General features: G+C 37.3%; 1 protein-coding gene across 1 annotated transcript; it reads left to right on the top strand.

Annotated features, from left to right (window-relative positions):
- The first annotated feature begins 2,260 nt into the window (after positions 1-2,260).
- LOC121316063 (tumor necrosis factor alpha-induced protein 3-like) lies at positions 2,261-16,961 on the top strand. The gene is made up of 9 exons (XM_041250793.1): positions 2,261-2,486; positions 3,981-4,308; positions 11,375-11,565; positions 12,013-12,154; positions 12,433-12,603; positions 12,902-13,085; positions 13,561-14,495; positions 14,826-15,067; positions 15,804-16,961. Exons 2-9 carry the CDS (start codon positions 4,002-4,004, stop codon positions 16,065-16,067), a joined length of 2,436 nt encoding a protein of 811 aa, XP_041106727.1. The 5' UTR covers positions 2,261-2,486; positions 3,981-4,001; the 3' UTR covers positions 16,068-16,961.
- Positions 16,962-26,294: the final 9,333 nt, after the last annotated feature.

The following is a 26,294-nucleotide window of genomic DNA, read 5'->3' as shown; positions in this document are numbered from 1 at the left end:
GTTTAAGTTGAATTCCAATATCAGTCACCTAATGCAAATGAATGCAGAGATCAAGGGGGGGGGGGGGGGGGTATTGATTATACATTGCAAAAGGGGGTTTTTTAATTCAAAAAATTAAGTTTAAAGCACAACCACAATATATATATATATATATATATATATATATATATATATATATATAATATATATATATATATATATATATATATATATATATATAATGTATGACTATTTTAATTTTTTGGAAGTATTTTCTTAGTATACTACACAATTGTAAGGGTTATTTATTTAAGCAGTACTATAAGACAGATATTTCTCTGTGTTGTGGGTTCCTGTGATAGGATAACGTCACTGGCAAGCTGTTTCAACCAGGAAGGGAGACTCAGACACAAGGAAGCTGCAGGTTTAAACACGCACTTTAATTAACAAATAAACAACACACTAAACAAAGCAAGACACATTAACAAAACAAACAGCACACAAAGGCCAAAACAAAAGGTTATACAAAACACTCACGGACATAGACATAGGATGGGATGGCACAGTACGGAACACAGAGTATACATCACAGCCCTCCATCTTAACACCAACATCAACATCAGTCCTAACCATTTCCAACTAATACCCATGATCCCCTATTTATACACCCGTGGCTGGAGCCTTAACTAGTCATTTACTAATGTAGTCAATTCACGTCTCCAGCCACATTCCCATATGTTTTGACAAGGATTAATTTAACCCCCTCCCTGTCAAACCCAATATTCTCCACACCAACACGTATACACGTGCCATGGCGGGACTTTTGTTCTGCCATTTTGCCACAGTTTCCTATAAAAGTTTTCCGTACTTATTTTGCACTACACTTTACCAATTTCCCATTGTTACAATGCTTTGCCATACTTTTTTCTGTCATTTCCCCAGTGTTTAGTGTGAGTTAGTACAGTGGTGAAAAGCAGTTCTCCTTGTGGTGCATCGGGAAGTCCCACCTGAAATTGTGGATGTGGTGAGGATGAAAAGCCTCAGGTTATAATACAGAGACTGGAAAAAAGTCTAGAAATTGGCTTCCAACAGGGAGATGCATTTCAGAAGTGCAAGTGAAGATTTCATTTATAAAACACATTAATCGGTCATGCAGGAAGAGACAACAATTTAATCAAAAGTGTGTCACATACTTTATCATAAGTGCTTTTTTTTCTTTTTTACAATCCCCTTATTACACACAAATGGGAGTGTTTAGCAAATGGGTTTGTATAGGGAAAAAACTGGATTGCAATAATAACACTGCAGGGAACTGTTTATAATGCTACTTTAATAGTGTTATATAATACTGGATGTAACTAGAAGAATATGTTTATAAATAATATAATGTAATTGAAACAGAAACAATTTTTAAAATGATAATGTGTCTTCTGGGACTTTCAGTTTTATGTCAGTTTTATGTATATATATATATATATATTATATATATATATATATATATATCTATATATATATATATATATCTATATATATATATCAGATATCAGTGTGTTGCTGTGCGTATATAGTGTATAGCACGGCGGCCGAACGCATACTTATAGCTGATTGCGTAGTGACGTAAATCACTACTTACCACGTTTGACATTAAATAAAATTCATTCACTTTATTTTATTTATTTAGTTACAAAACCACATAAGCGGTATTTACGAGTGGCATTTCACCTATTTCCTTTAATATATTTGGGGATGAAACTCCACATAACTGGTACAACATCAACTTTCTGAGTGAAGACAGCAGTCCATCTGAAAAAAATAAATAACTGCAGCAGCAAGAGTAGTCGTATAACAATAGACGAGGAACATCTAAACAAAATAGAAAAAATAAAAAAAAATAAAAAAAAATAAAAACTACAGCAGTACAACTACAGCAACTCTCTGTGATGCAGCTGAAACCACATTTGAGCTTAGTACAAAAATAAAATAATAATTGTATACAGAGAACAGTTAAACAGGAAGATAGATAGGCTCTTAAGACCTGTAGAATGCAAACAAAGTCTGAAACTAAAGCAACATGAATGAGAGTAGTTGTTAGCTCTGTGAGCTGTAAATGAAGCACAGTATTGTTTGCTTTCGTTCTCAAACCTTGGCGGCTACGGACACATACTAACTGCAGCTTCTGCTTCATTGTGTAAGGCTGGTGGAAAGTCCCGTAGACTGGAAAGCCCCAATTCGGGCTTTTCCGTGCGAGGTTTTTAACCTTTATTAAACTTCATTTATTTCAGTGTATTTGAAACTCGCTAGGGGTCGCAGGGTTGTTACACGTTTTAGCACAAACGTTTGATAGTCAAAGTGTACACTGTTGGCTCATACATTACAACATGTATGTGGTGGTTTAATGGCGTTGTTTCATACTGCTTGGGTAATTTCTTCGTAAAAAAGATATTTCTTTGGAGCCTATTATTTATGAATTGTACAGACTATTGCAGATGACTATTTTAAGTAAACGGGTAAGTTTATTTTATTTTAAATAAGCATGCATGCATAACAATACATATGGTTTTGTTTCTCTTGTTTCTCTTTTATGTCGTATATTTTATTCGATATTTTTTTTAAATAAAAAAAAAAAAATATCCGACACATATATTTGTATATAATTGTTATTGTTTAAAGTTTAGTTTGGGATTATTGCACTGTCATTGTGAAATTGTTAGACTTTTATTATTAATGTTTTATTTGACACGACTACATAATTTGAAAATGTTTTGACATTACTTCAGCTAAAATTAGTTGTCATGTCAAATTGCTTTTCGAGTAGCAAGGCATTCATGCAAGATAAGCAATATGCTCTGTCTACTACAACAGTTTAAAACCAGGTAAGCTCCATCCATATTTATAGTTCGTGTGTCAGGAGTTGAAATATTGATGGACTATACGTATTGTGTACGTGAGAATCAGGTGATATTAAAAGTAAAAGTGAATAATTGGTAGTTAATGCAATTCTGTGTTGAAAAAGGTGGATCGTTGCCTTATATAAAAAAACATATCGAAGCAGAAACACTTCAGTATATTGGGATACAAATTCAAATGCCAGTGCACAATATGTAATTCTTATTGTTATTATTGTATTTCATATTGCATATATAAAAATAGAGTAACTGGAAAACAGCACTAACATTGTCAGCAGAATTGTGTCGGGACACATTGATTTAGACTGATAAAATCATGTGATGATCTGTGACTTCATTGTCACTGAAGGATGAGGTGCAGGTGTTGGAAATTTTGAGGCAGCATATTTGCAAAGTTGTGTAAATGTATGCCGCCAATTGCATTTTTTTTTTCAGATATACAAGTTCTTTGTGTAAAACTGGTCAACTATCACATTTAAGGCAACATAAAGCAGTAGCCCCTAGTTTTATAAAATTCCATTCCATTCCTACTCTTCCTTTCATTCGGTTTCCACAGTAACTCCAGTTACTGAGGAGTTTGTTTCTTTTTTAATGTCGCTTTGTTTTCACTTTGAAAAGTCTCTGAAGGAACACTATAGATCAACCCTCTCCTCCATGTACAGAGCATTGGAGGACACTCTTTACAGTATTTGCAGACCAGCATGGATGAGATGAACTCTGTAGAGTTATATCTTCAGATATGTTTCAGTCTTTTAACACAGCTTGTTAAAATGTCTCATACACTAGTTGGAAACTGGTTAGAAATTAATTGAAATTGAAATTTACAAAATGGATTAAAAACCCTTAGTTCTACATCTTCAAGGTCCTTCCCCCAATCACTTCAATGTTGGCATTAAAATTTTAGCATTCGATTTCCCGGCACAAACGCCCCCATCCCTCCTACCAGTAACCTACACGCAACGGTTTTAGCTTTTTATGAAGTATAAATATGAAGTGACCATGAATTCTTTTCAGTGAGCCTCCTATTCGGATGTTTGATACCAAAACTCACAAAGGGTTTACTGTATACTTTCTTCTTCTTTTTTTCGAAAACAGGTTTAATTTATCTCAGATAAAATGTCGAGCCATCAAAGCATGCTGCCCCAGTTTTTGTTCATCAGCAACCTCTTAAAAGCTGTCAAGATAAGGGAAAGAGTCCCAAATGATGTTGTTAAGCCTTCCACTACCAACGGGATCATTCCTCACCTTAGGAGCATGCACAGGTGTACTTTGGAACTGTTCCGGATGAGCCAGTTCCCTCAGCAGTTCAGGGAAGTCATTCAGACTGCGCTCTTGGATCGGGCTATGCAAAGCTCTCTGGAGCGGGCGAAAAAACTGAACTGGTGCAGAGAGGTCAAGGAGCTGGTTCCACTCCGGACCAATGGTAAGAAAACTAGTGATGCCCTCTACAATTTAACACCTAATAAGATTCTGTAATTCCATTCGAAAGTCAGTACAGTAAACTGGTATAACGTATATACAATTTGTATAATCAACTGACAGTTAAATCTGTTGAAATGTAAACTCTCCCTGGAATAACATGATACTAGTAAGCTCAATGTAACACTTCAATTAGTTATCTTTGGGTTGCTTTCTGAAGACTTAGGGCCCTATTCAAAAGTTGTTCATCTTTTTATTAGGAAGTGTATAAGACTCAAACAGCTTCCTTCTTCTCATTGCCCTTTTGTGTTGAATTGGTGATAACAAAAATAATAGAGCGTTCCTTTTAGCATTGCAGTAATTTATGTATTTCACCAGAAAAAGAAACTGGTTCACTTTTCAGTGTCATTAGTGCTTTCACGATTCTTTTTTTAATACCTGTTATGATCTTTCTGGGCTACTTATGCTCATTTTCTCAGGTGGCTCAACATTGGGAACATACACTAATTAATTTTGTATCAGTTTCATCAAAATCTAAGACAATTACAAAATGTAAATGGCTAGTTAACACTTTTTAAATAGGGATTTTTTTTAACTTATTTTTTACTTTCTGCTAGATGGTTTGTGTAATTAAAAACAACATTGCTGGACTTGTGAATCTACAGGAATTATTTACCTCACAGAAATTTGTGGTAAAGAATATTCTCTGCAGTAAATGAAATGTGTGGGTCATAGTTCATATTTAATGTGCCATGCTGTAGAAATAGATAATGATCATCTAAACAAGGCTTAGTGTTCATATGTTGGTGCTGCTTCATTGTCAGGTGCAGTGACTGGATACTAATCGTGTTACAGTCAACATGGTTATGCAATATCATATATGCTACCATTGCAGTAGAGGTTAGCGAATGTGGTTAGATTCAGCTAGGGTCACACCTTGACGTAAGATCTGGTTTCTGTGTCACAAAAAGTTCCATCACTATTTGTAGGAAAATCCACTTGTTGTCTACATCTTTTGTATTTGTTTATGTTGCATACCATTCCATTAAACTACACAACTTAACAAGAGGAAATTCCACATGATGGAGTAGATTTCAACTGTCTATATTATTACTTGTTTATTTAGCATACGCCTTTATCCAAGGCAACTTACAGAGACTAGAGTGTGAAATATACATCCGCTGCAGAGTCACTTACAACATCTCACCCGAAAGACAGCACAAGGAGGTGAAGTGCCTTGCCCAAGGTCACCCAGTGAGTCAGTGAGTGAGCTGGGATTTGAACCAGGGACCTCTTGGTAACAAGCCCTGTTCTTTAACCACTGGACCTCACAGCCTCCTCCTTAATTAAAGTAGCCTTGGAAATTGTTTTTATGCAAGTAGTATTTTATGCAGTTATTGGTAATGTATTTCTTAACAGTAAATTTGAGCATTATGCTTTTTCTACTGGTATGTTTTTATTTCATTGACACTATTGCTACAATAGCATACTGCAGTAAACATGTCTGTAAGTGAATGAGTTAGGAACTTTGATACTGTTTGTGTTAACGGTAGGATATCTTGGTAAACCAAAAGGCGGCAACTGCATTTGTCACACATGGAAGAATCATAGTTACCAATATATCCATCATATCGTTTCCATCTTTCACTCCCTTATTTTCTGGGGAATTCCTGGTCAGCTTCCAGTGGTCAAGGTGTACTGTATGTGTGTCACCAGTGTCTGCTGGTGATACGTAATTATCACTTCAAGCAGATATAGTGGCTGCACAATTACACCATGCCAGTGTACCCGCTGTCTGTGATTTTTTTTTTAAGTTTAAAATGGGTCTAAGCAAATCACACAAGCTGGACACTTTTCTTTATCAATAAATATAAGGTTAGGGTTCCAATTCTAAAATGCAGACTTTATTATGGATTTCAAATACCTGGTTTAGCCAGTCTGGGAATGTCCATTACTATGATGTGCAATTGTAGTGCAAATAAATCTAAAAACAGGATCTGTGATCCCATCAGAAAGAAAAGTACATTAGTGGGACTGACTGGAACTATGAGGTACAGTTTTTCAAGCTAGATCGTTTTGTTGCTCAGTGTGTGTATGCATGACTGCTGTTTTATTCCCCTTGCTGTTTCTCATAAGAACCTTTAGAGGGGATATCCAGGTTTGTTCTCATAATGACAATGCCATTAAAATATAAGGGGAACTTCAGATAAGAAATGACTGCAGGGTGAACCATATTTTCTTCAAATAGCTTTTTTGAATGAGGGCAACTCACTGGTGTCATGTTCCGTATCACTATGTCAGAGAGTTAAAAATAATAATAATAGTGTGTTTTTGTATCACTGTACATTCAGTAGATCACATGCTAACTTTTTTTTAAATAAAAAAGCTATTGTTTTTTATTAAAAAAAAAAAAAAAAAAAAAAAAAAAACATTAGCTAGACACTAGTTAATAAAAATATATTGGAATGTCAATTTATTTTATATACATGCAGTGCAAGATAAACGTACATGTTCCGGCCTACAGCATTTATGTTTTAAAGCAAATCCACTATCCCTAAACTATACATTTTGACTTGCATTGGAGAATGGCTCACCAGCTGTACAGTACAAGCATCGATCTAAACTCCTCCTCCCAAACACATTGATACTAAAGCTACCCAAACACAGACAGAGGATTGAAACCAGAGATTTGTACAAAATATCATTAATATATAAATAGTACCTTTAATTCCAATTGCATAATTAGGATATACGCATTGACTGTGCTTGTTCAGATGTCAATAAGTTATTTTATACGCTTATGGCTGGCTTGGAACATATAATTACGTTACTGTAAAAATGTCTACTGTAGAAATGCTCTTTTCTGTAGTTTTGTCATTGAACTTGGTTAGGCAACATTGCTTTGGCATAACTTTAATAACCTAGAAGATACTACAGGAGAAGAGGTTAAAATCTCACCTGGAAGTTACACCATATTCCCATAGAACCAATGTTAAAGCCATGTTTCAAGTACATGTTACTAGAAGGCGCTGTAAACAAGCATCAAATGATTATCTTTTATGAAGGGTAATATTATCAACTATCAATTGATAAAAACATTTTTCACACCAGCCATGCATTCTGTCTCAAGAAAAAATAGAAATACAATTTTAAAAATGCTGGTGGTTAAATACATTTTTACTTATATTGTTTGGATTTTTACATGTAATTATTGTGTATAGAAAAGCATATCGGCTTCTCCCTTTGCTAAAAAAATAAAAAAAAAGCCTCAATGTAGATAAATTAGTTTTTCAATGGATTCTTCTCATTTTTATCTCCCAGAGATATTTTATTGATGGTTTTCAAAAGGAATTAAAACCACAGAAAACAAAACAGGCCATATTCAAACCAAAACAAGGGGCTTTCAAGCTAATAAAGTTACCTTGTGATATTTTCTTTCACTTTCTTTACAGAAACAATTTGTCTAAACAGCAGGGAATATACTGATATGTATTAAAAATAAATTTCACCGCCACTGCATTTGAGGACATGCGAATAAAGACGAGGAAGGGAGTAGGTGTCGTATCAAAATTGAAGCTTCCCCTTTTTTTTTAAAAAAAAAGAAAAAAATAATTCCAGTGTTTATTGAGCTCTCACTTGTATAATGAATAGGTATTCCAACAGAGGTAAGCCACGCCTAACTGGAAAGTCCAGTGAGTCTAGGAAAAAAAAAATACAATGGCTTCCACCTAACTCTTAGTCAGAGAACCACATGCTGGGAATTTCTTTTTTTAGTGCACAGGGTATTTCAGATGAACTATTCTCAACCAGTGTTGCATGTCTTGTGCTCTGAAAAGTAGACTGATTGCTCAAGAAAGAAATAATGCAATTTATTTTTGTGTTATATTATTAGGCGCAAACAAAAATATCAGCAGTCCACTGTGCATTTGGGCTGACTGCAATAACTCTTAAGTTAGCCTGGGTTTTAGCATTGTGCAGTGTTTTTAGCAGCTTTGCAAATGCGCGCGACTCAAATAACTACATTGTTTTGCTAGCCTGCTTTTTTTTTTTTTTAACTGAGATTAAATTACAATTATAAATAAATGCATGCATTGCAGAGCCAGTCAGACATGTTTGCTTGTACATCCCAGCACTGAGGTGCAGTATACAATTTGCTATCTGAAGTTAAGCTAGATTTTTGTTACTTAATTTAAATTGTCAAGGACAATTAATCTAAGTAGGGTAACAATGACTGTTTAAAAAACAGAAAAGCAACAGCTTGGGGTTACAGCACAGACCTTTAAATAAAAACAGCAAACAAACAAAAAAACAACAACATTTTATTTAAGGTTGGGAAGGTAAATCTAGATTAAACATTGCCCAGTACCTGTCTCTAGGCATTGCAGAGCACAACATTTTCAAGAGATGTTTTCTGGATGCACAGAGATCATTTGTATTAATCTGCAATAACAGGATTTCTTATTTCAGTTATTTTTCAGTTTTCTGAGAATTCATATAAAAATTCTGTTGACTTCTGGGGCCACATTCTCAAAATATTTATCACTGTGCTAGAACAGCATCTAAAAAATAAACTTAAAGTTGATGATAAAAAACCTTAATTAGACAGGGGGTTAAATGAGCAGCTCAGGGCCGGTGCTAGGATTCACTGGGCCCTGGTGCAAGTGTGTGAAGTAGACACCCCCCAAAAAATAAATCTAACTGAAGTTTTGTTCCAAAAATGAGTACAAATCATGTGTGATTTTTGGGGAATTTAACGTCAGTTTATTTAGCTGCACAGGTTTATGTTTCATGATTTCAACTCTTAGCTCTTTGGTACAAAAGTCAGGTCAAGTAGCTAGAGCATAAAAATCACGTAAAGGTGCCTGACTGTGTATTGGGTTTACAACACATGATTCAGTACCTTGTATTTGCTGCTGTTGTACATTTTCAATACGATGTCTCTGATTCCCGTTTTTCCTCTGGCTCAACTGTTGCTTATTTTTCGTGCAAGGAGGAGGTTGGCAGGCTGGCGCACTGTACTTCCATCTGCTGTTGTCGGCTACTTTTAAGCCATTTACTGTACACTTTTTTTGAGCATTTTCTGCTTTTTGGGAAATTTCTAAAGTTGGCTGATAGGCCTATGTGTTTATTTTTTTTCAGAAGTATTTGTGACTGTATATCTTGTTAGTAAATTGTTTGTTATAATCTTTCTAAACAGCAGCTGTGAAAGAAATCCCCCCCCCCCCCCGTAAGTGGAACAGTCTGTTGTTTTTTAATCGATACTGACTATTATAGTTTCAAGTTGAGTCCCGCCTACGTAGCTCTGATTTGACAATGTGTGTTTTGACTGACAGTACAGCTTTGCCACGGCTTATTTTTGAACCAATGGGAGAACAGTTTTTTTTCTTTGTTTTGGTAGTCACATCCTTCGCGCAACCCTGGAATAGCTCCTCCATTCACCTTAGTTGTTTATTGCTAGTTCTGTAACATTGCCATTTTGTTTTACCTTTTACAAACAAATAATGGAAACTTAGCATGGTAAATGATTCGTCAAAATGGACCCTGAACTTTAATAAACAATATATAGGGAGTGAGTTTTCTAGAATCCTCGTATTAAAAATGTTGCAGACACTTAACATTGGAACCCACACTGCATTGGAAGCCCTGTGAAGAGGAAGTATTATTATCTTTTCAGAGGCCTCCTTAAGTTCCTGTTGTAGGTGGCTTACAAAGTCAGTTGTATGTATACATTAAACAGCTGTAGCAGAGCTGGAAATTCCCAGTTAAAATGTTTTGGTGCAGTTTGCTGTCTGGCTGTTTTTGACAGGGGTCTTTGTCTTTGATACTTCTGTTATATGGTGTGCTGTTTTGCAAGACTGGAAACTTGCTGACATTAAGACTAAAACTAGGCAATACATTTTCACAGGTGATTTTTCAGGAAAGTAAAGAAAAAAAAAAACAGCAATGTCCTGAACCGTTGTATAGGAGATTTTCCAGGATATAGCCATACTCGGGAACTATCGTACCAGTTTCACACATTGCTTTTTTAAAGGAAGAATAAATTGCCTAATACATAGTAAGTGATTGTTTACAGCAACCACTAGGGGTGCAACAATTAATCGAAACCTTGATTATTGATCATCTGTCCTAAAATTTCCCGAGCTTCAATTACATATTGGTGAATCGATGCATCAAATTAGAACCCAGTTTGAAGTCTCATGTTGTCGGTTTGCATTAAAACCTTGATTGTGTGAGAGTGCGCTTCTTTTATTGGTAATTACCATAATATATGTCATTTTTGGCCATAACTTTTAAGCAAAATGCCCATCTTACCCTTTATAGTGTATACCGGAGCAAGACTACCATATTTATATGTACAGGGTAACAATATTACTTTGGCCACTTTGCAGTGCTGTTGTAAAAGGTTTACCAAAGAGCAATATAGCTTGGCAGGTTGGAAGCACCCAGTGATGTGCAACAAGGTCCTATGACTACCACTACTGCTCATAGAGTCCCATATAAGTGTGATATCATTAGCTGCTCAACATGGCTTTAGAAACCTGATTCCTCTTGCACTTACATTTTCTTCAGGTTTATTTGTCACCAGACCCTTACTGTAAAAAGGAGTATTTCTGTTCTGTTTCATATACTTTTCCTAAATGACAAATAAGCCTGCCATAGTGAAGTCAATGTCTGATAAGCTGTTATTCATTGAAAGACCACCAGTAGACTTGCACTTCAGTTAATGCCTGCCAGTACAGTACTCATGTCAAGCTGTACAGCTGTCAAAATTAGTACACTAGTTGTGGGTGAGCTATTTGGGTTTCTAAAGTTTGAACTGTTCTTCCTTTAATACTATTACAAAGTCACAATGAATAATTTCATCAAACACGGAGTACTCTGGAAAAAAAATATCAACAGCAAAACTGTAAGCTTAGTTTCTATGGTAATGAAAATTTTTATAAAGCCTTGGTTATTTCCCCTTTTTTAATAACCTTAACCCTTAACCCTTTGATGCTGATCAATTGCATTCATAAACATATAGGCTTTTCTTTTCCCTTCTAATAAAAGGTTCTCTGTGTCGTCCATAGGTGATGGGAACTGTCTACTTCATGCCACTTTGCAGTACATGCTCGGGGTCCAAGACACAGACCTCGTCCTTCGGAAAGCACTTTATAGCGCTCTGAAAGAAACAGACACACGTAACTTTAAAATACGTTTTCAGGCTGAGTCTCTGCAGTCACAAGAGTTTATACAAACAGGCCTCCACTACAACACAATGGTAAGTTTCATCAAAGTAGAATAAAAAGATAAGATTCTAATCTTTGCAAGCCCATTTTTTAGTTACAAAATATGTGTTCATTGAGAAGTTAAGAACTTTTAAATACAGGAGTGTATGAGACCTGTGGAATATTTGGGGCCTATTGACTGACTTTCAGTTACAGCATTTGCAAATAACTGACTTGCATTATTGCATTATTTCCATCCGCCCCCTTATATTTTACTATAACACTTTTGTCATTATTTTATTTATTTACTTTTTATTCTATTTTATTTGCACCCCAAGTTTCTTTTTATTACTGTCAGTGCTGAATTAATCAAATAAACCACAGTAAACAAATCCACAGTTTCAGAAGAAACAGTAGAATTAGACAACAATAAGATAGAAGAGAGTTTTCAAATTTTCTTAGATGTGCAGATTTGACCCATATATTATATTCCATAACAGAATTGGGAGGAAGAATGGGAAAAGCTAGTTGAAATGGCATCACCAGCATCAAGCCACAATGGTCTACAGTACCATTCCCTGGAGGATATTCATATATTTGTTCTGGCCAACATCATTCGGAGACCAGTCATTGTAATTGCAGGTACAGCACCTCTTAATGATTTGCACACGTCATTTTATTCAGGTCGTTTTGTGGTCCAAGTTTCAATTACAATTCTCTTCTATCTATGCTACAAAACAGAAGCCACCACAGACAAGGAAAATAAGCTTCCTGTTTGACTGATCAGCCAGCAAGTACTTAACCTGTGGGCACAAAGAAAGTTTTTTTGTGTATTGTGTGTAAAAGGTGAATGTCATTTTGTCTGTACAACTTTGTAAGTGATATATATTTAAACGTAATGTGCTACCTTTACTTAACAGATCAGATGTTGAGAAGCATGAAGTCTGGCTCAACCTTTTCTCCCCTGAACGTTGGAGGAATTTACTTGCCATTGCACTGGCCGCCCAGACAATGTTACAAATATCCCATAGTCCTTGGCTATGACTCACAACATTTTACACCTCTTATCACTATTAAAGACAGTGGACCAGGTAAGACTATTTCAAAAGCCCTATAAAAAATTGGTTTAATCTAGCAAATATACCACAGTGTCTCCTTTTTGCTATCAGTTATATTGGTTGTTGTATTATTTTATAGCTGTTGGTAGAAATACGTGGATGGTATGTGGTGTGTGGTTCATACCAGAAAGCAACAACATATCCAGTGACACCGGAAGTGCAGTCATTACATCCAGAATAACTTTTTGTTTTATTCCCTTTGAGGTCAGACCACTGAGGTAATCACCTGTTTAAGTCATTAACAACATGTTTTTGTTTCCCTTCTACATAGAACTCCGCGCTGTACCATTAGCATGCCAAGAAAAAGGCAAATTTGAAGATTTAAAAATCCACTTTCTGAATCAGTCCGAACAGCATGAGAAAGACAAACTACTAAATGACTACATGATGTTGATTGAAATACCAGTCCAAGGATCTGGTTATGATACAACAACTCACATTATCAAGGCTGCAAGGTGTGTTTTGTAGTTAGTGGTGCGTGTGTGAGTGGTTGAGTGTGTGGGTGTGTGGAGGGAGCATCAGAGCTCGTTAAAATTTTTAGAAAATCAAAGGCCACAAAGATTACTAGCAACAGAAACCATTTTTGTAATCAGTGCATTTGGCACTACAGAGACAAAAAGTAAGAAAGTGTGATGAGTAACATTTGTTGCGGCAGTGGTAATGGATTACAGATTTTATAACCCACTGGCAGTAATAATAAAATGTTGAGTAATGGGAAATCATGTTCCAATTATGTATATGTCAATCGTACATTATTGTACAGTATAGATTTCTACTGTAGACTTTTTTTTGACTGTGACCCATAGTTAATCATCATAATCACATTCCTTTTATCCAAATTGCCCCAGGGCATTCAGATAAAGATGCCAGAGTAAAAAACTTAAGTTTGGATGAAGGAATAATTTTCTTTTTTCCTCCTTGCATCTTCAGACTCGATGAAGGTAACTTGCCAGAGGATGTGAACCTAATGTATGATTACCTCCATGTTGTCGACCACGAATACAAGCAGTGGCAGGACAGTTCAGAACATGGCAGACAGCCCTGCTACAGAGACCCACAGGACTTCTCCATGTCCCAGCTCTCCCTCATCGAAATTAAATGCAACACAAGCAGGTGTCCATACTACATTTCCATGGACACTAGGCCTTACTGCCATGAGTGCTTTGAACGGAGGATGTCAAATGGGAAGCCAGAAATCAAACCCAGAAGTCAGAATCCCCAGGCTGGAACAGAGTCTCAGAAAGGGAACAGACCTGGCTCTTCAAAGGTCGTCAGTTTTGTTCCCACTGGACTTACTAATGAGACTTCACTGTCCTGTTCTCGAGAGGCTCCTCCAATGACCCAGAGTGTTTACTTCTTTAGTGAAATGCATGCAATGAAGTGTAAGACCCCAGAGTGTCTATTCACATTAAATGCGCAGCACAATGGACTTTGTGAGCGCTGCTTTGTGGCCAGGCAGTCCAGTCAAGTCCCTAACCAGGAGGAGCCTGTCATTCCTTATGTCCTACCACCAATGGATTGGACTGGGAAAGGTGGTGGTGAAGAGGGAACACGGTGCAACCTCTGCCAGCTGGATGTCAACCGGACTTTCAATGGCATGTGTGCATTGTGTATGGAAAGGCATGGCAATGAGAGGTCAATTAGTTTACATCACCAAAGATCCAGGTTAGACCCTAGTCAAGCAGCAAGGGGACGGCCTCAGCAGTCTGGAACGTGGGTCTCGACCACTGGCCGTGAAGACTTTGGTTTCCCAGCACAAAGCCCTGTAGCACCAAAGTGCAAAAAATCAGGTTGCAAGTATTATGGGACAGTGAAAACCCTTGGGTTCTGCTCCATGTGTTTTACCCAATATCAAGTAAACCATGGTAAGATTAAAGTTTGTTTTAGTAGTTTAGTGAAGGTTTATTTTATATATGGTATTATAATACGTATAAGTACTATTTGGGTTAAAAGTAACACTCCTCCTGAGTCTGTCATGGCTCTTTATTACTTTACTTTCTGAATGTAAATTATTTATGAACATAGTGTAAAATCTATTCTGTCCATCAGAATGCTAAGCTGTGCTAGTCCAAAAAATATTTCTGATCTATTATCCTTTAGAATAACTCTTGCAGTGTTGTTTTTATTATAACAGAACATACAGTACTCATTTTGATTACAGTAATATTAACACATATTTATTATTTGGTTTGTAGAAAGTGAAGCCGTGCTGTCTCCCCGAAGGAAACCTCCTTTTGCCACTTCTTCGTCTGGATACCCCTGCGCTGCTGCTGCTGCTGCTGCTTTCCAGAACACCTCCCGCTGCCTGGACCAGCTTTGCACCAACCTGGGCAACTCCATGTTTGAAGGATACTGCCAGAAGTGCTTTCTGAATGAGCAGGGACTACGATTAAATGAAGGAAGACGGGCAGAAGATACATCTTCTCCTTTACTTGAGGTGAGTAGCTTTTCAAGGGGCAAACTGCTCATTGTATAAATTTGATTTATTTGGAAATTAATTATGACAACTGTAAAGAAATTGAATGGCCTCTTTTACCAGACCACCCCGCTATCATTTTACTTCCAACTGTTCTCATTATCTATTTTAGTACATTGGTGTATTTCAATTTTAAAGAAGCTAAATGGGGACCACAAGAAGTGTCCTGGATAGATGGATGTGGTATAACAAAACATTAATGTTACAAGATGATACACATTCTTAATTGGTCTTAATGTAATATGCCCATGTACCGACCTTGAGCATATAATAAGGTAAATAGGTTTTTAGGCCAAACCTTAGTGACATGCATCAGAATATCTATGCAAAAAAAAAAAAAAAAAAAAAAAAAAAAATAATTAATGTTCCACATAACACCATCAACCCAATGATCTTGTTTACGGTTGATCTTTAACTAACAGTGGGCTTCAGGCCCAATTCACAAGATTTACAATCTTTGATTTTGTTCTGTAGGTTCTAGAATTCAGTGTTTTACACAATAGAACATCTGCCAAATAGTCATGAATTTTGGAGTCGTATTGCAATTCTATGCATTTACCACAATGATTGTGTACTGTATGTGTACAGCCATGTACTGCCATGCTTCTTCAGAGTAATACACTGGTGTTATAATGGTATATTTGGATACAATTCAAACTGTTATTTACATCTTTGTGTTTTTTATGTATTCATTTAGAGATCAGCCCCTCAAAGGCAGGCACACAACCGCCTAAGTCCACAGTGGTTAAAATGTGCCAGGAACAGTTGCAACAACATTGTATCAAGCTGGGGGGAGCCGTGTGCAGAGTGCCAGCGGAGTGGCACAAGGGCTAGAGGATTGGCAGCAGGAGAGGCACCAAAACAACGCTGTAGGGCCCAAGGTTGTGACCACTACTCCAACCAGGACAAAGATGGTTACTGCAATGAGTGTGACCTGTTCCGACAGATTTATAGGGAGTAACTGAAAGTGATGCATGAAAGATTTGGGATGCTGGTGCTGATAAAATTTTTTTTTTTAAAAACACATCACTTGACATGAAGTGTTTATGACTTAATCACACCACAGAGCCAGGTCCAGAGCTACCACAATCAGCCAAACTTGTACTCCACTCACTCAGTCTATAAATGGCAGCCTATATTTAAGCACTTTTTAAAAAAGACTAAGAATTATGTCTAGGGAAGAGCTGATCAAGCAATTCTACACAAAACGTCAATAAGCTGTTATGTTAATGTAAGTAGTGTATAAATATAAATGAAAAGGCTGTAATCTATCATTAAACAATGTCATATACCTCCAAGTACGGCTGCTTACACAGTTCCTGTGTGCCTAAAGATGGACTGGTTTCATAAAGTATGCACCAGGCCTGAGAAATTAAGAATTGTGTGTTATCTGACAATTGAACTTTTTTTTTTGTAATTTTCAAAAACCTTTCAGTTGATTATAGCTACTTCTGCTTGTTTTTGCAAATGTATTTATGAATCTGAAAATTATTTTATCTGAATATATGTTATATAGTAACTAATTTATGTTTTACATAATATGCAATAAATTATTTTACATAATTCTGATAACATGGCTGTTATTTTTATGCTAAATGGATAATGTTTACTGAATTTTGATGCATTTATTTGTAAAGGTTTTTTAAAAAGCACCATGTCATTCAGATTAAAATTGTATTAATTTAAGTAACAGATATTTAGGTACCATTACTTTGTATTATATTTAATTCACTGTCTTTAAAGAGTAAGTAGCGGGTTTCTGAAAAATGTAGTGTATACGTACTAAAGTGTTGCTACAACTGTTTAAATAATGTACCTGTAATTTGTTGACATCCTGACATCTTTTTACACTTTAAAGTCTGTTTCAAAATGCCAGTTCTGGTGCACTGGGGTTTGAGATCTGTCCTCTAAATCAGTGGTTCTCAACATTTTTTTTTTTCCAGGGATCCCTTAAGCTAAAAAGACACTACTTGTGGAACCCTACCCCAAACATATACTGGATTCTGCCGAGTCAACGTCCCTGTTTGAACGAGGCCCCCAACCCAACTTTTAGCTGAAAGTAATATTTTCACCATTCATTTTAATTAAGTTTTTAATTTCTCATGCATAAATAATACCTGAGGGGAAAGACTGTGGCTCACGTGAGTGGAAAAAACTGCCTAGAACTTTTTTTTTTCCTTCTGATTCCAGGTTAGGGTTAGGGTTATCTTCTGTTCAGATAACGAAGACGTGGAGTTCTGTAGTTTCGGATCAGATGATACAAACTCCACAGTTTCATTCATTATGCTGTATATATATTTTAGACATTGTAAGAGCTTGTAACTTAGGCATTATTTTTTTTAATGCAATAAATGTTCATTTATTATTTTGTGTTGTGTTTTCGCATTACGTAAAGCCCTTTATTTTAATGGACCCAAAATTGTACGTGTTTATATCTTTTTTAAATGTAACAACTTTTATTTTAGAATTTTTCACTGACAAATGTTTTCATGACACTGAAACACTGGACACTACAGCTTTAAAGTTGAATGTTTTGTGAAAAGGTTTTAAATGACAAAACAGTTGACATACTGCAGCTGCTTTGAATTGTATTTCACCAGTCATTAAGTATGTTAACTACTTCTTGATTCTTTATCGTGACTGTGTGCTGTGTTCTACCTTTGAGTTTTAAGCATGCCTAATTGTAAACCTAATCTGTTTACATCATTTTAAAAATGCTCCCTCGGCAATAATGGCTGTAATTTCTTTCCTGCCTGAGTCAGCGCTGCTCTTCACTTTTACTGTAACGACAACTTTACGCCCCCCCTGGACGTTGAGTCGGACCGTGACCCCCAGAATTTTGCTGGCAGACCCCAGGTTGAGACCCACTGCTCTATATCACTGCACGGTTTAAAAACAAACAGACAAACAAACATAACAAGCGCTCTGGCTTTTCTGTTCCATACCACAACATGGGTGGTTACCTGTTTGACAATGTGGGCAATTATCCTTACACTATCAGTGCACCGGAGCAGCCATTTTGAAAAGAGCTTTGAAACAGACTTTAAAGTTAAAAGTGTAAGAAGTCAGGATGTTAACAATGAAAACAAAAATAAATATTAAACAGTTGTAGCAACGCCTGGGGACGTGTAACGCTATATTTTTTCAGAACCCCGCTACTTGACTCTTTAGTTACCTTAGGTAGCCATAGTTGGATATACTTGAGAGTAGGTTATTGCTGAAAACATTCTTTCACATTTTCTCTGTTAGCAATATGTGCACAGACCTGATAATTGGTGGATGGTGCTGCCCCACAAAGACAATAACCACTATTTTAACTGCAAAATGCATTACGGGAAACAGCAGTTTAAAAGAATCACCATTAGAAAATGGTACCCTAAACAGATCTGGTGTATTAGGGTTGTGATGTTACTCATACTCATATTTGGAATTATTTTAAAATTTATTGCCAGGTATTCAATAAATCCACTCATTAACGTGTTGATTTAAAAACAAGAAAAACCTTACTGCCATAGCAAGGCTGTGGCCCAGTTGAAAACCTCAGTGCCTTGGTCATAGGGCAAAAGATGTTTGCCCCTGATTTTGATTTAAAAAAACCCTGCAAATGGGAGTAAACTGTTTTACCATTTTTCCCCTATCCTTTAGCTTCTGCATTGGTGCCAGTGGTTGGAATAACTTTTGGGGTGTGGCCTCATTTGCATGTTGATTTCGATGATGGTGCAAACTAACCAGGTAGGGAGCAGGGCCGGCGCCACAGGGGTTCAAGTGGTGGAACTGCACCCAGGCCCAGACTTTTGGGGGGGTCCAGCCCTGAGTCAATTATTTTTAAATTTTTCTGAGCCCACTTTAATGACTGGGCGTAAAAAAATATAGAGGTGCTGTCTAATCAACTGCAATTCGAAAAAGAAGCCGTAGCAAGGTAGTAATGGAGGACTGTCAATCAAAACTCAAAATAATAAAAATGGTTTTAAAAAGATTTTATTGATTTAATTTTTATGATACAGGATAGCCGCTATACGATCATACCTTTATTAAAAATGTGCATGGATTAATCTACCGATTAATATACCAATGAATCAACTAATGCCCATAAATGAACTGATCCAACATTTTAGTGACAATTATAATAATATATATATATATATATATATATATATATATACACATACACACAATCGCAGACAAAAGTATTGGCTTATAATTCAAGAAAACATACAAACATACGTAAAATACAAGCAATTAGTAAATATTAGCCAATAATTAATATGACAACGACCAAAATACACTATTGCTGGTAGTTAAACAAACAATCTTTATAAAAAAACAAAAGCACTTCCGCACTTCTAATATATTATTCTAATATTTTTTCATGACAAAAATATTGCCAGCTTTAAATTAAGCCTTTGCGGTCCTATGTCGGACCAGGTCTGACATCATGAAAAAGGCGTCAATCCCTGGTCCCTAGTCGTTTTTTCTATGGAAAAAGCCAAAAAAAGCTTTGAATGGCTGAGAGAGACCGAGAGAAGCCGGAAAAAAAGGAGGTGGACGCATAGTCCCTTCACCATAGACATAACACAGACATAAACAAACAAGATAGCTGCTTCCGTATCCAGCACTCAAAGAAAATCACGGACATTTTCCAAGCTTTTTTGAGACGTTATAGTTATAAAATAATGACTTGAACAGCATTGTTGAGGAGTTTAGTGATACATCGAGTGATCAGGAGATGATTTATCAGTATGCACGACTATGAAGAGATATGTGACAAATACAGCAAACAAAGGGTGGGGAAGGGCTGGAGATGCAGTACTGAGTGTCATGTTGATATGCAGTGCCCTTTAAACCTGTTTTACTGTGAATAAAATTACTTTTTAACAGTTCGTGTAAAATAAACAGCTCATGCGAAAACAAATTGGACCTGACACACCTGACAGGCACTGAAATAAAGGACCACTAAGGGTTAAAAAGCATTGAAAGCAAGACAGAATAAGTTGGTCTAGAGAGTTGATTTGAAGTAAGCGACTGTGTTCCAGAGAGTTGAGCCCATGAAGCTAAAAGAGTGCTCTTCGAGCTCTTGGGTATAACAAGCAAGCCTGAGTCAGAGGACCTCAGCTTGTGTGCAGGGACATAACGAGTCAGCAGATTGGAGAGATACTCTGGACCTGTGTGATGAAGGGCCTTGTAGGCAAGCAAGAGTATTTTGAAGGTAATCCTGAACTTTACAGGTAGCCAGTGCAGCTCAGCAAGAGGGTAATGAGATCGTTTTTTACATCTGGTAAGTATCGCAGCAGCATTTTTTCTGTTTATGGTGCATGACGGAAGACCACCATAGAGATAGTTGCAGTATTCGAGTCGAGAGGAGATGAATGCATGACGGAGTATCTCTGCATCTGGGAGGGAAAGGTAGGGATGGACCTTTGAGATGTTTTAGATGTGGTAGAAGGAGGATTTGACTACAGAGGAGATTTGGGCATCAAAAGAGAGGTTACTATCCAGAAGTACACAAAGACTTTGTCCAGTGGGGGAAGGCAGTAGCGACAGTTTCTGAGGTTCAAGGCAGCAATATTGAGATTTTCATCAGCTGGCTGGCTACAGAGTTTTGGAGAGAAAATGAAGATAGGACGGAAGTTAGATAAGACAGAGTACAGGCATTATTCAGGCAGTCTTGAGGGCAGCAGGAACCAGGCCTGAAACCAGGGACAGTTTGAGAGTGTGCATAATGAAAGGAGCAAGGTAAGAAGCACAAAGATGGACGAGATTTGTTGGCCAGGGATCCAAGGGGCACGTGGCAGTAGTTGATTTCAACAATATGCTGGAGACATCAGTAATGGAGAGAGGATAGAAGGAAGAGAGAGCAGGAGGGGCAATCGAAGGGAACTCAAGATGGTCAAGTGCTGTACTGGGTTTGTGGGAGGAGAGCGTAAGATAAATGGTGTCCATTTTGTTATGAAAAAAAGAGGAGAAATCATGGCAGATAAGAGAGGAGGATGGATTTATCAGTGGCTGCATGCAGGATTTGGTCAATGGTTTTGAAGAGAATATTTGGTTTACCGTGTCCCAGAGATATGAGTTCTGAGAAGTACTTCACCCTGGCAGCAGTGAGCACACGTCTGCAGCTACTGAGATGATCGGTCCAAATCAAACAGGAAACTAAATATTTTCAAACAGGAATTTCTAGAATCAAGCAGCGCTTTTTTCAGCAAAAGCTAGTCAGACATGGATGTATGCTTAAAAAATGAATGCATTTCATCAACTGCCCAGTGGCACAGTGAGCTAAGGTGGTGTGCTCTTCAAGGATGTCATGTTGCAAGTTCAAACCACAGTAATTTTTTTTTCTGCATTATGTGCTGTTTTAAAACATAAATACATTGTTTAATATAAATGGTGTGGATATCAAACTGCTTGCGTTCCCTAGTTTATTTTGACATTGACCAACATGTGGAATCTGGGGGAATTATTTGTCAGGGGAATTAGTACAAATATTTAGGAAAAGTCAAGAAAGCACAGCTCCTTATCTTAAACACACGCACAGCAATTAAAATTAAAATTCCAAAAACAGTCAAAATGACTGCCTTGTTATTCTAGTGTTAATGGTGGCCAACAGCAGCTAACAGAAACAGAATGCAAACAATATGAACTGTGGTGAATGAAAGCGCATTGAGAAACACTGCACTAATGGACTCTGTGAGTGGATGGAATGCATCCACGTTGGATGAAAAGCAGATTAAATAAGTCCTGGTACCCGGTACTTGCATCAAAATAAATCCTGGTACAGAGTACTGGAAGAATTTCAACCCTGAACATGGTAAAAGGTAAACATAAGTTCAAAGCACTTTAAGTTAATGCTGAATTGCATCCCCCCCATGTTGTGATTTTGATGGCTGTTTGAGCTGGCGCTGGTGCAGTTCCATTAGGGCTGATCAATGAAGAAAGCTGCTAGCAAATCAGTAGTAACTGATATTGTCTTTAATAAAACGATAGCTTAGCGACTGACTTTGTTGTGATTTTTAGGAACAAAAAACTGCTCTTTATTGCCATAGCACCATTTGTTAATACAGTACTTAGAAATATTTGCTTTCATTGAATAATTTTGATGACTGCAAGGTTTCGTTATATTCATAAGCATTCATTACACTATGTAACACAATTTTTGTTCCTGGGTAGTAAGTGTTATTTCCTAATTGCTTATGCCTCAAAAGTATAGAAAATGGCTATTATTCCCCACAGACTTTGCTTTTGAGACCAGGACAGTGATATTTCAAAATATCACTATTTCCAATGGGAAAATGGGCAAATGTGTGTCTTTTCATTCACATAAAGTCAGAAAAAAACAACATATGAATCCAAATGAACATGTACTTATACTAAAGTAATACAAAGATGACTACAAAAGATTTAGACGTGAGTAGTTTTTCGAGATTTACAATTATACTGTATTTACAGGAACAAAAAAAAAATAATAATTTGTTACACAGTGTTATTTGTTATCTATGCAAAGTTTTCGATACAGAACTTATTTAATACTGGAACTGTGATTTGAAATGTTGCTTCATTAACTTAAATGCCACTGAGAAAAATACAAATCATTATGAAACATTTAAAAAAAAAATATAGGCCTACACTTCATACTTCATATTTTCTGTAATCAGTTTAGTCCAACACATTTTAAATTTGAATATACACTTATTATTTTGCTGTCATCTTCCCAATCTTCACCTATATGTTTCAAACCCAAGACACAAAGAAAAGGTGCATTTAAAAATATTACATGACTTGTAATAAATTACTAAATACAGGTATGAAATATGGACTTTATATTACTTAAGAAAACTTTTTTTAATCTTTTTATCTTTTAGAAACCTATTTTAGACCAGCACTAACATTTAGTGGAAAATCAGTACCAGAACTCCAGCAATCTAGAGCATGCTACAGCCACCCCCCCCCCCCCCCCCATTACCATCAGTCGGAGGAAGGAGGAGCCCAACAGCTCAGTCGGGGTGGTGGGGCCCAATCCCCCATTCTAGAAGCAGCTGACAGCACTCCTGCACCCTGAGCCAGCCCACCAAGCACAGCCTCAGTTGTGGGGAGGATGACCATAGGGGGCTACGGGGGTTCCTGGGTTTCACCTCCTATTACTGCCGCTTCATAGCTCACTTCGCCACCATCGCTGCCCCAGTCCACCAGTTATTTCAGAAAGAGGAGCTGTTAGTCTGGACAGAGGCTTATCAAAACGCTTTTGACTGTCTATGAGAAGTGCTGATCTAGGTGCCGGGGCTTCTTCTCTCTGATCCAGATCTCCCGTTTTTGCTTGACACTGATGGCAGAAATGAAGGGGTTGGAGCAGTTCTGTCACAATGGCATCCGGATGGAGAGCAGCTGGTAGCCAACTTCATCCGGTCCCTGAGCAAAGCAGAGCACAGGGACTGTGCGACGCGAGGAGAGGGGCTCGCAGTGGTAGTGGCAATATGTCAATTACGTGACTACCTCTGCAGGCTGCCCATCCGCACCGACCATGTCGCACTCCAGAGGCTGCTGTCCTTCCATGAAACAAAGGGGATTTAGCAACTGCTGCCATTCAATTACCAGATCCAACACCGGGGCTGTTCCACAACTTCAGGGACATGCAGGGAGCAGGTCCATTCTCACCGCGGCAGGAACTGATTCATCCTGGTGGCCAAGACTATTTTACAAAGTGGCCCGAAGCACCAGGAGGCATAGACAGTGGCAGAATCACTGCTGCAGAGTTTCTTATGCCGACTCAAGGTCCTTCAAGTGCTCCACTCGGACCAGAGTTTTGCTGAGATGTGCTGCCTGGGGATCCACAAAACACCCACGACACTGCTGCATGCTCAGAGCGATGGGCTGCTGGAGCGATTCAATCCGACCCTCTCTGTCCAACTTTCCACTGTTCACCAGAGGGATGGGGATGTTCAGCTGCCGCTTATGTCGATGGCTTTCTGCACCGCTGTCCAGGAGTCCACCAACTGTACTTCAGCGCAGCACTCCATAATGCACACAAACACCCATGGCCAGCTTCAGACTGCAAGCATCTGCCAGAAGTGATATTACGACATTTGTAAATGGGGACAGCATTTTCTCACTGGGGAATTAGTCTGTCTACAGTCGCCTTGCCATCTGTGGAACTATGTGACCTTCTCATGAACGAAGGTCAACAACTTCCTGGATCAGGGATAGCAGTGGCATGTTGCTTGTAGCCCCACCAGGTTGACTTGGGATCTGAGGTGGCGGGCGAGGACTCCGCTGAGCACCGTGTAGCACCCCAGGCTGCCAGGGAGAAGGTTCAACAGCATCAGTTGTGTGTCCAATGAGACTAAACAGCTGAACCAAGATGAGCCAGCGACTAAGTCTCCAACTGTCCTCACCTGGCTAGCGTGCATCCCACAGCCTTTAAAATATTGTAACATTGTAGGTTAACCCCAACCAATCAGTGGACAATATCAGCCACAGTCCCCCTGGCTCGTGCCAGGTGCACTTTGTCATGTGTGACCCTAAAACTCTTCCTCCCTTGTACAAGGTGTGAGCACCTCTTTGAGTGAAAGGTGTATGTGGCAGAGATGCATGGCTCTTTGATAAAACCAGCTTAATTTCTTTGAAGCTTCCTCACTGATGATAGGAATGAAAATGTAAAGATGGGAGCCCAGCTAACAAGATTTAAGTTTTTTGCAGGGAGCAGGCTTTTAAAGACACACCCATACCTGTGATGTGCAGAAATGAATAAAGGATCCTGTGGCGGCTTTGATAGACTCACTGAGAGTAGAACCAGGATGATCTTTGGGATACAAATTGAACATTTGTGAAACTGCAACAATGTTAAAATATTATAATAACTGTACTATGTTTTAAAAATATAAATCCAGCAGAAATACTATTGCAGCAAATTATGAGCAGAATAACAGGATTCGAACTAAGAAACAAGCTTATTAAAAGAATACCTATGAAATAAGTTAACTTCCCTAGTGGTGCCAAGGCCTATAACCTTGAAAAGAAAAGGAGAAGCGAGCATTTCATTTAATTAAAATAGAAAAGGGATCATTAAATAACTTTAATTAAAAAGTAGTTTGTTAGCCAAAAACACAGAAGCCTCTTAGGTATTGCCAAGAAAAGCAACTGTTATGCTATGTATAAAATTATTGAGAACGTGGATACTCGAGCTATCTATTGTCAAGAAATTTTAGTTAGAGAGAAAAGCCAAGTCTGTTGACCGCACAATTATAAATGAAGTTTACTAAAACACACTGAAAGGTATGATTTTACTGTTGAGAAGGAAATATAATTTCTACCAAGGCTGAAATAGTTAAGCAGAGCTTGATTTATATATAAAAAAATTCTCAATCTCTCAGTCAATCAATCTCTCTCTCTCTCTCTCTCTCTCTCTCTCTCTCTCTCTCTCTCTCTCTCTCTCTCTCTCTCTCTCTCTCGTATTTTAATAAGTTATAAAGTTATAAGAATATAACTAAAATATATTATCAGTCTGAAGATTACCTCACATATTTTTCAGAAGGTCATATACAAACACAAGGTCATATACAATTTCAACACTAGAAGGACTGGAGATATACTCATACCTAGAAGCCCCGCAGCAGTCTTTCTGATGGCTGTATTCAAAACAAGGTATAATAAAAAGAGAAACGGTCAGATGTAATTAGTTGTTTTTTTTTTCTTATTGAGTATGTCACACAAACATCTGAACAACCAAAGCGCATATATATATATATATATATATTATATATATATATATTATATATATATATATATATATATATATATATACAGCTCTGGAAAAAATTAAGAGACCACTGCAAAATTATCAGTTTCTCTGGTTTTACTATTTATAGGTATGTGTTTGGGTAAAATGAACATTTTTGTTTTATTCTATAAACTGCTGACAACATTCCTCCCAAATTCCAAATAAAAATATTGCCATTTAGAGCTTTTATTTGCAGAAAATGACAACTGGTCAAAATAACAAAAAAGATGCAATGTTGTCAGACCTCGAATAATGCAAAGAAAATAAGTTCATATTCATTTTTAAACAACACAATACTAATGTTTTAACTTAGGAAGAGTTCAGAAATCAATATTTGGTGGAATAACCCTGATTTTCAAGCACAGCTTTCATGTGTCTTGGCATGCTCTCCACCAGTCTTTCACATTGATGTTGGGTGAC

This window comes from Polyodon spathula, chromosome 5 (assembly GCF_017654505.1).
Source record: "Polyodon spathula isolate WHYD16114869_AA chromosome 5, ASM1765450v1, whole genome shotgun sequence".
NCBI classification, from domain to species: Eukaryota; Metazoa; Chordata; class Actinopteri; order Acipenseriformes; family Polyodontidae; genus Polyodon; species Polyodon spathula.
This window is presented reverse-complemented; position numbering and strand designations above follow the sequence as displayed.

What these genes read in the sequence shown, in the direction of transcription:
- LOC121316063 (XM_041250793.1), top strand. Translation starts at nt 4,002, where the DNA reads ATGTCGAGCCATCAAAGCATGCTGCCCCAGTTTTTGTTCATCAGCAAC. An exon ending in ACCAGTCATTGTAATTGCAG is followed by an intron (nt 12,155 to 12,432) that starts GTACAGCACCTC and finishes TTTACTTAACAG; the next exon opens with ATCAGATGTTGAGAAGCATG. An exon ending in TATTAAAGACAGTGGACCAG is followed by an intron (nt 12,604 to 12,901) that starts GTAAGACTATTT and finishes CCTTCTACATAG; the next exon opens with AACTCCGCGCTGTACCATTA.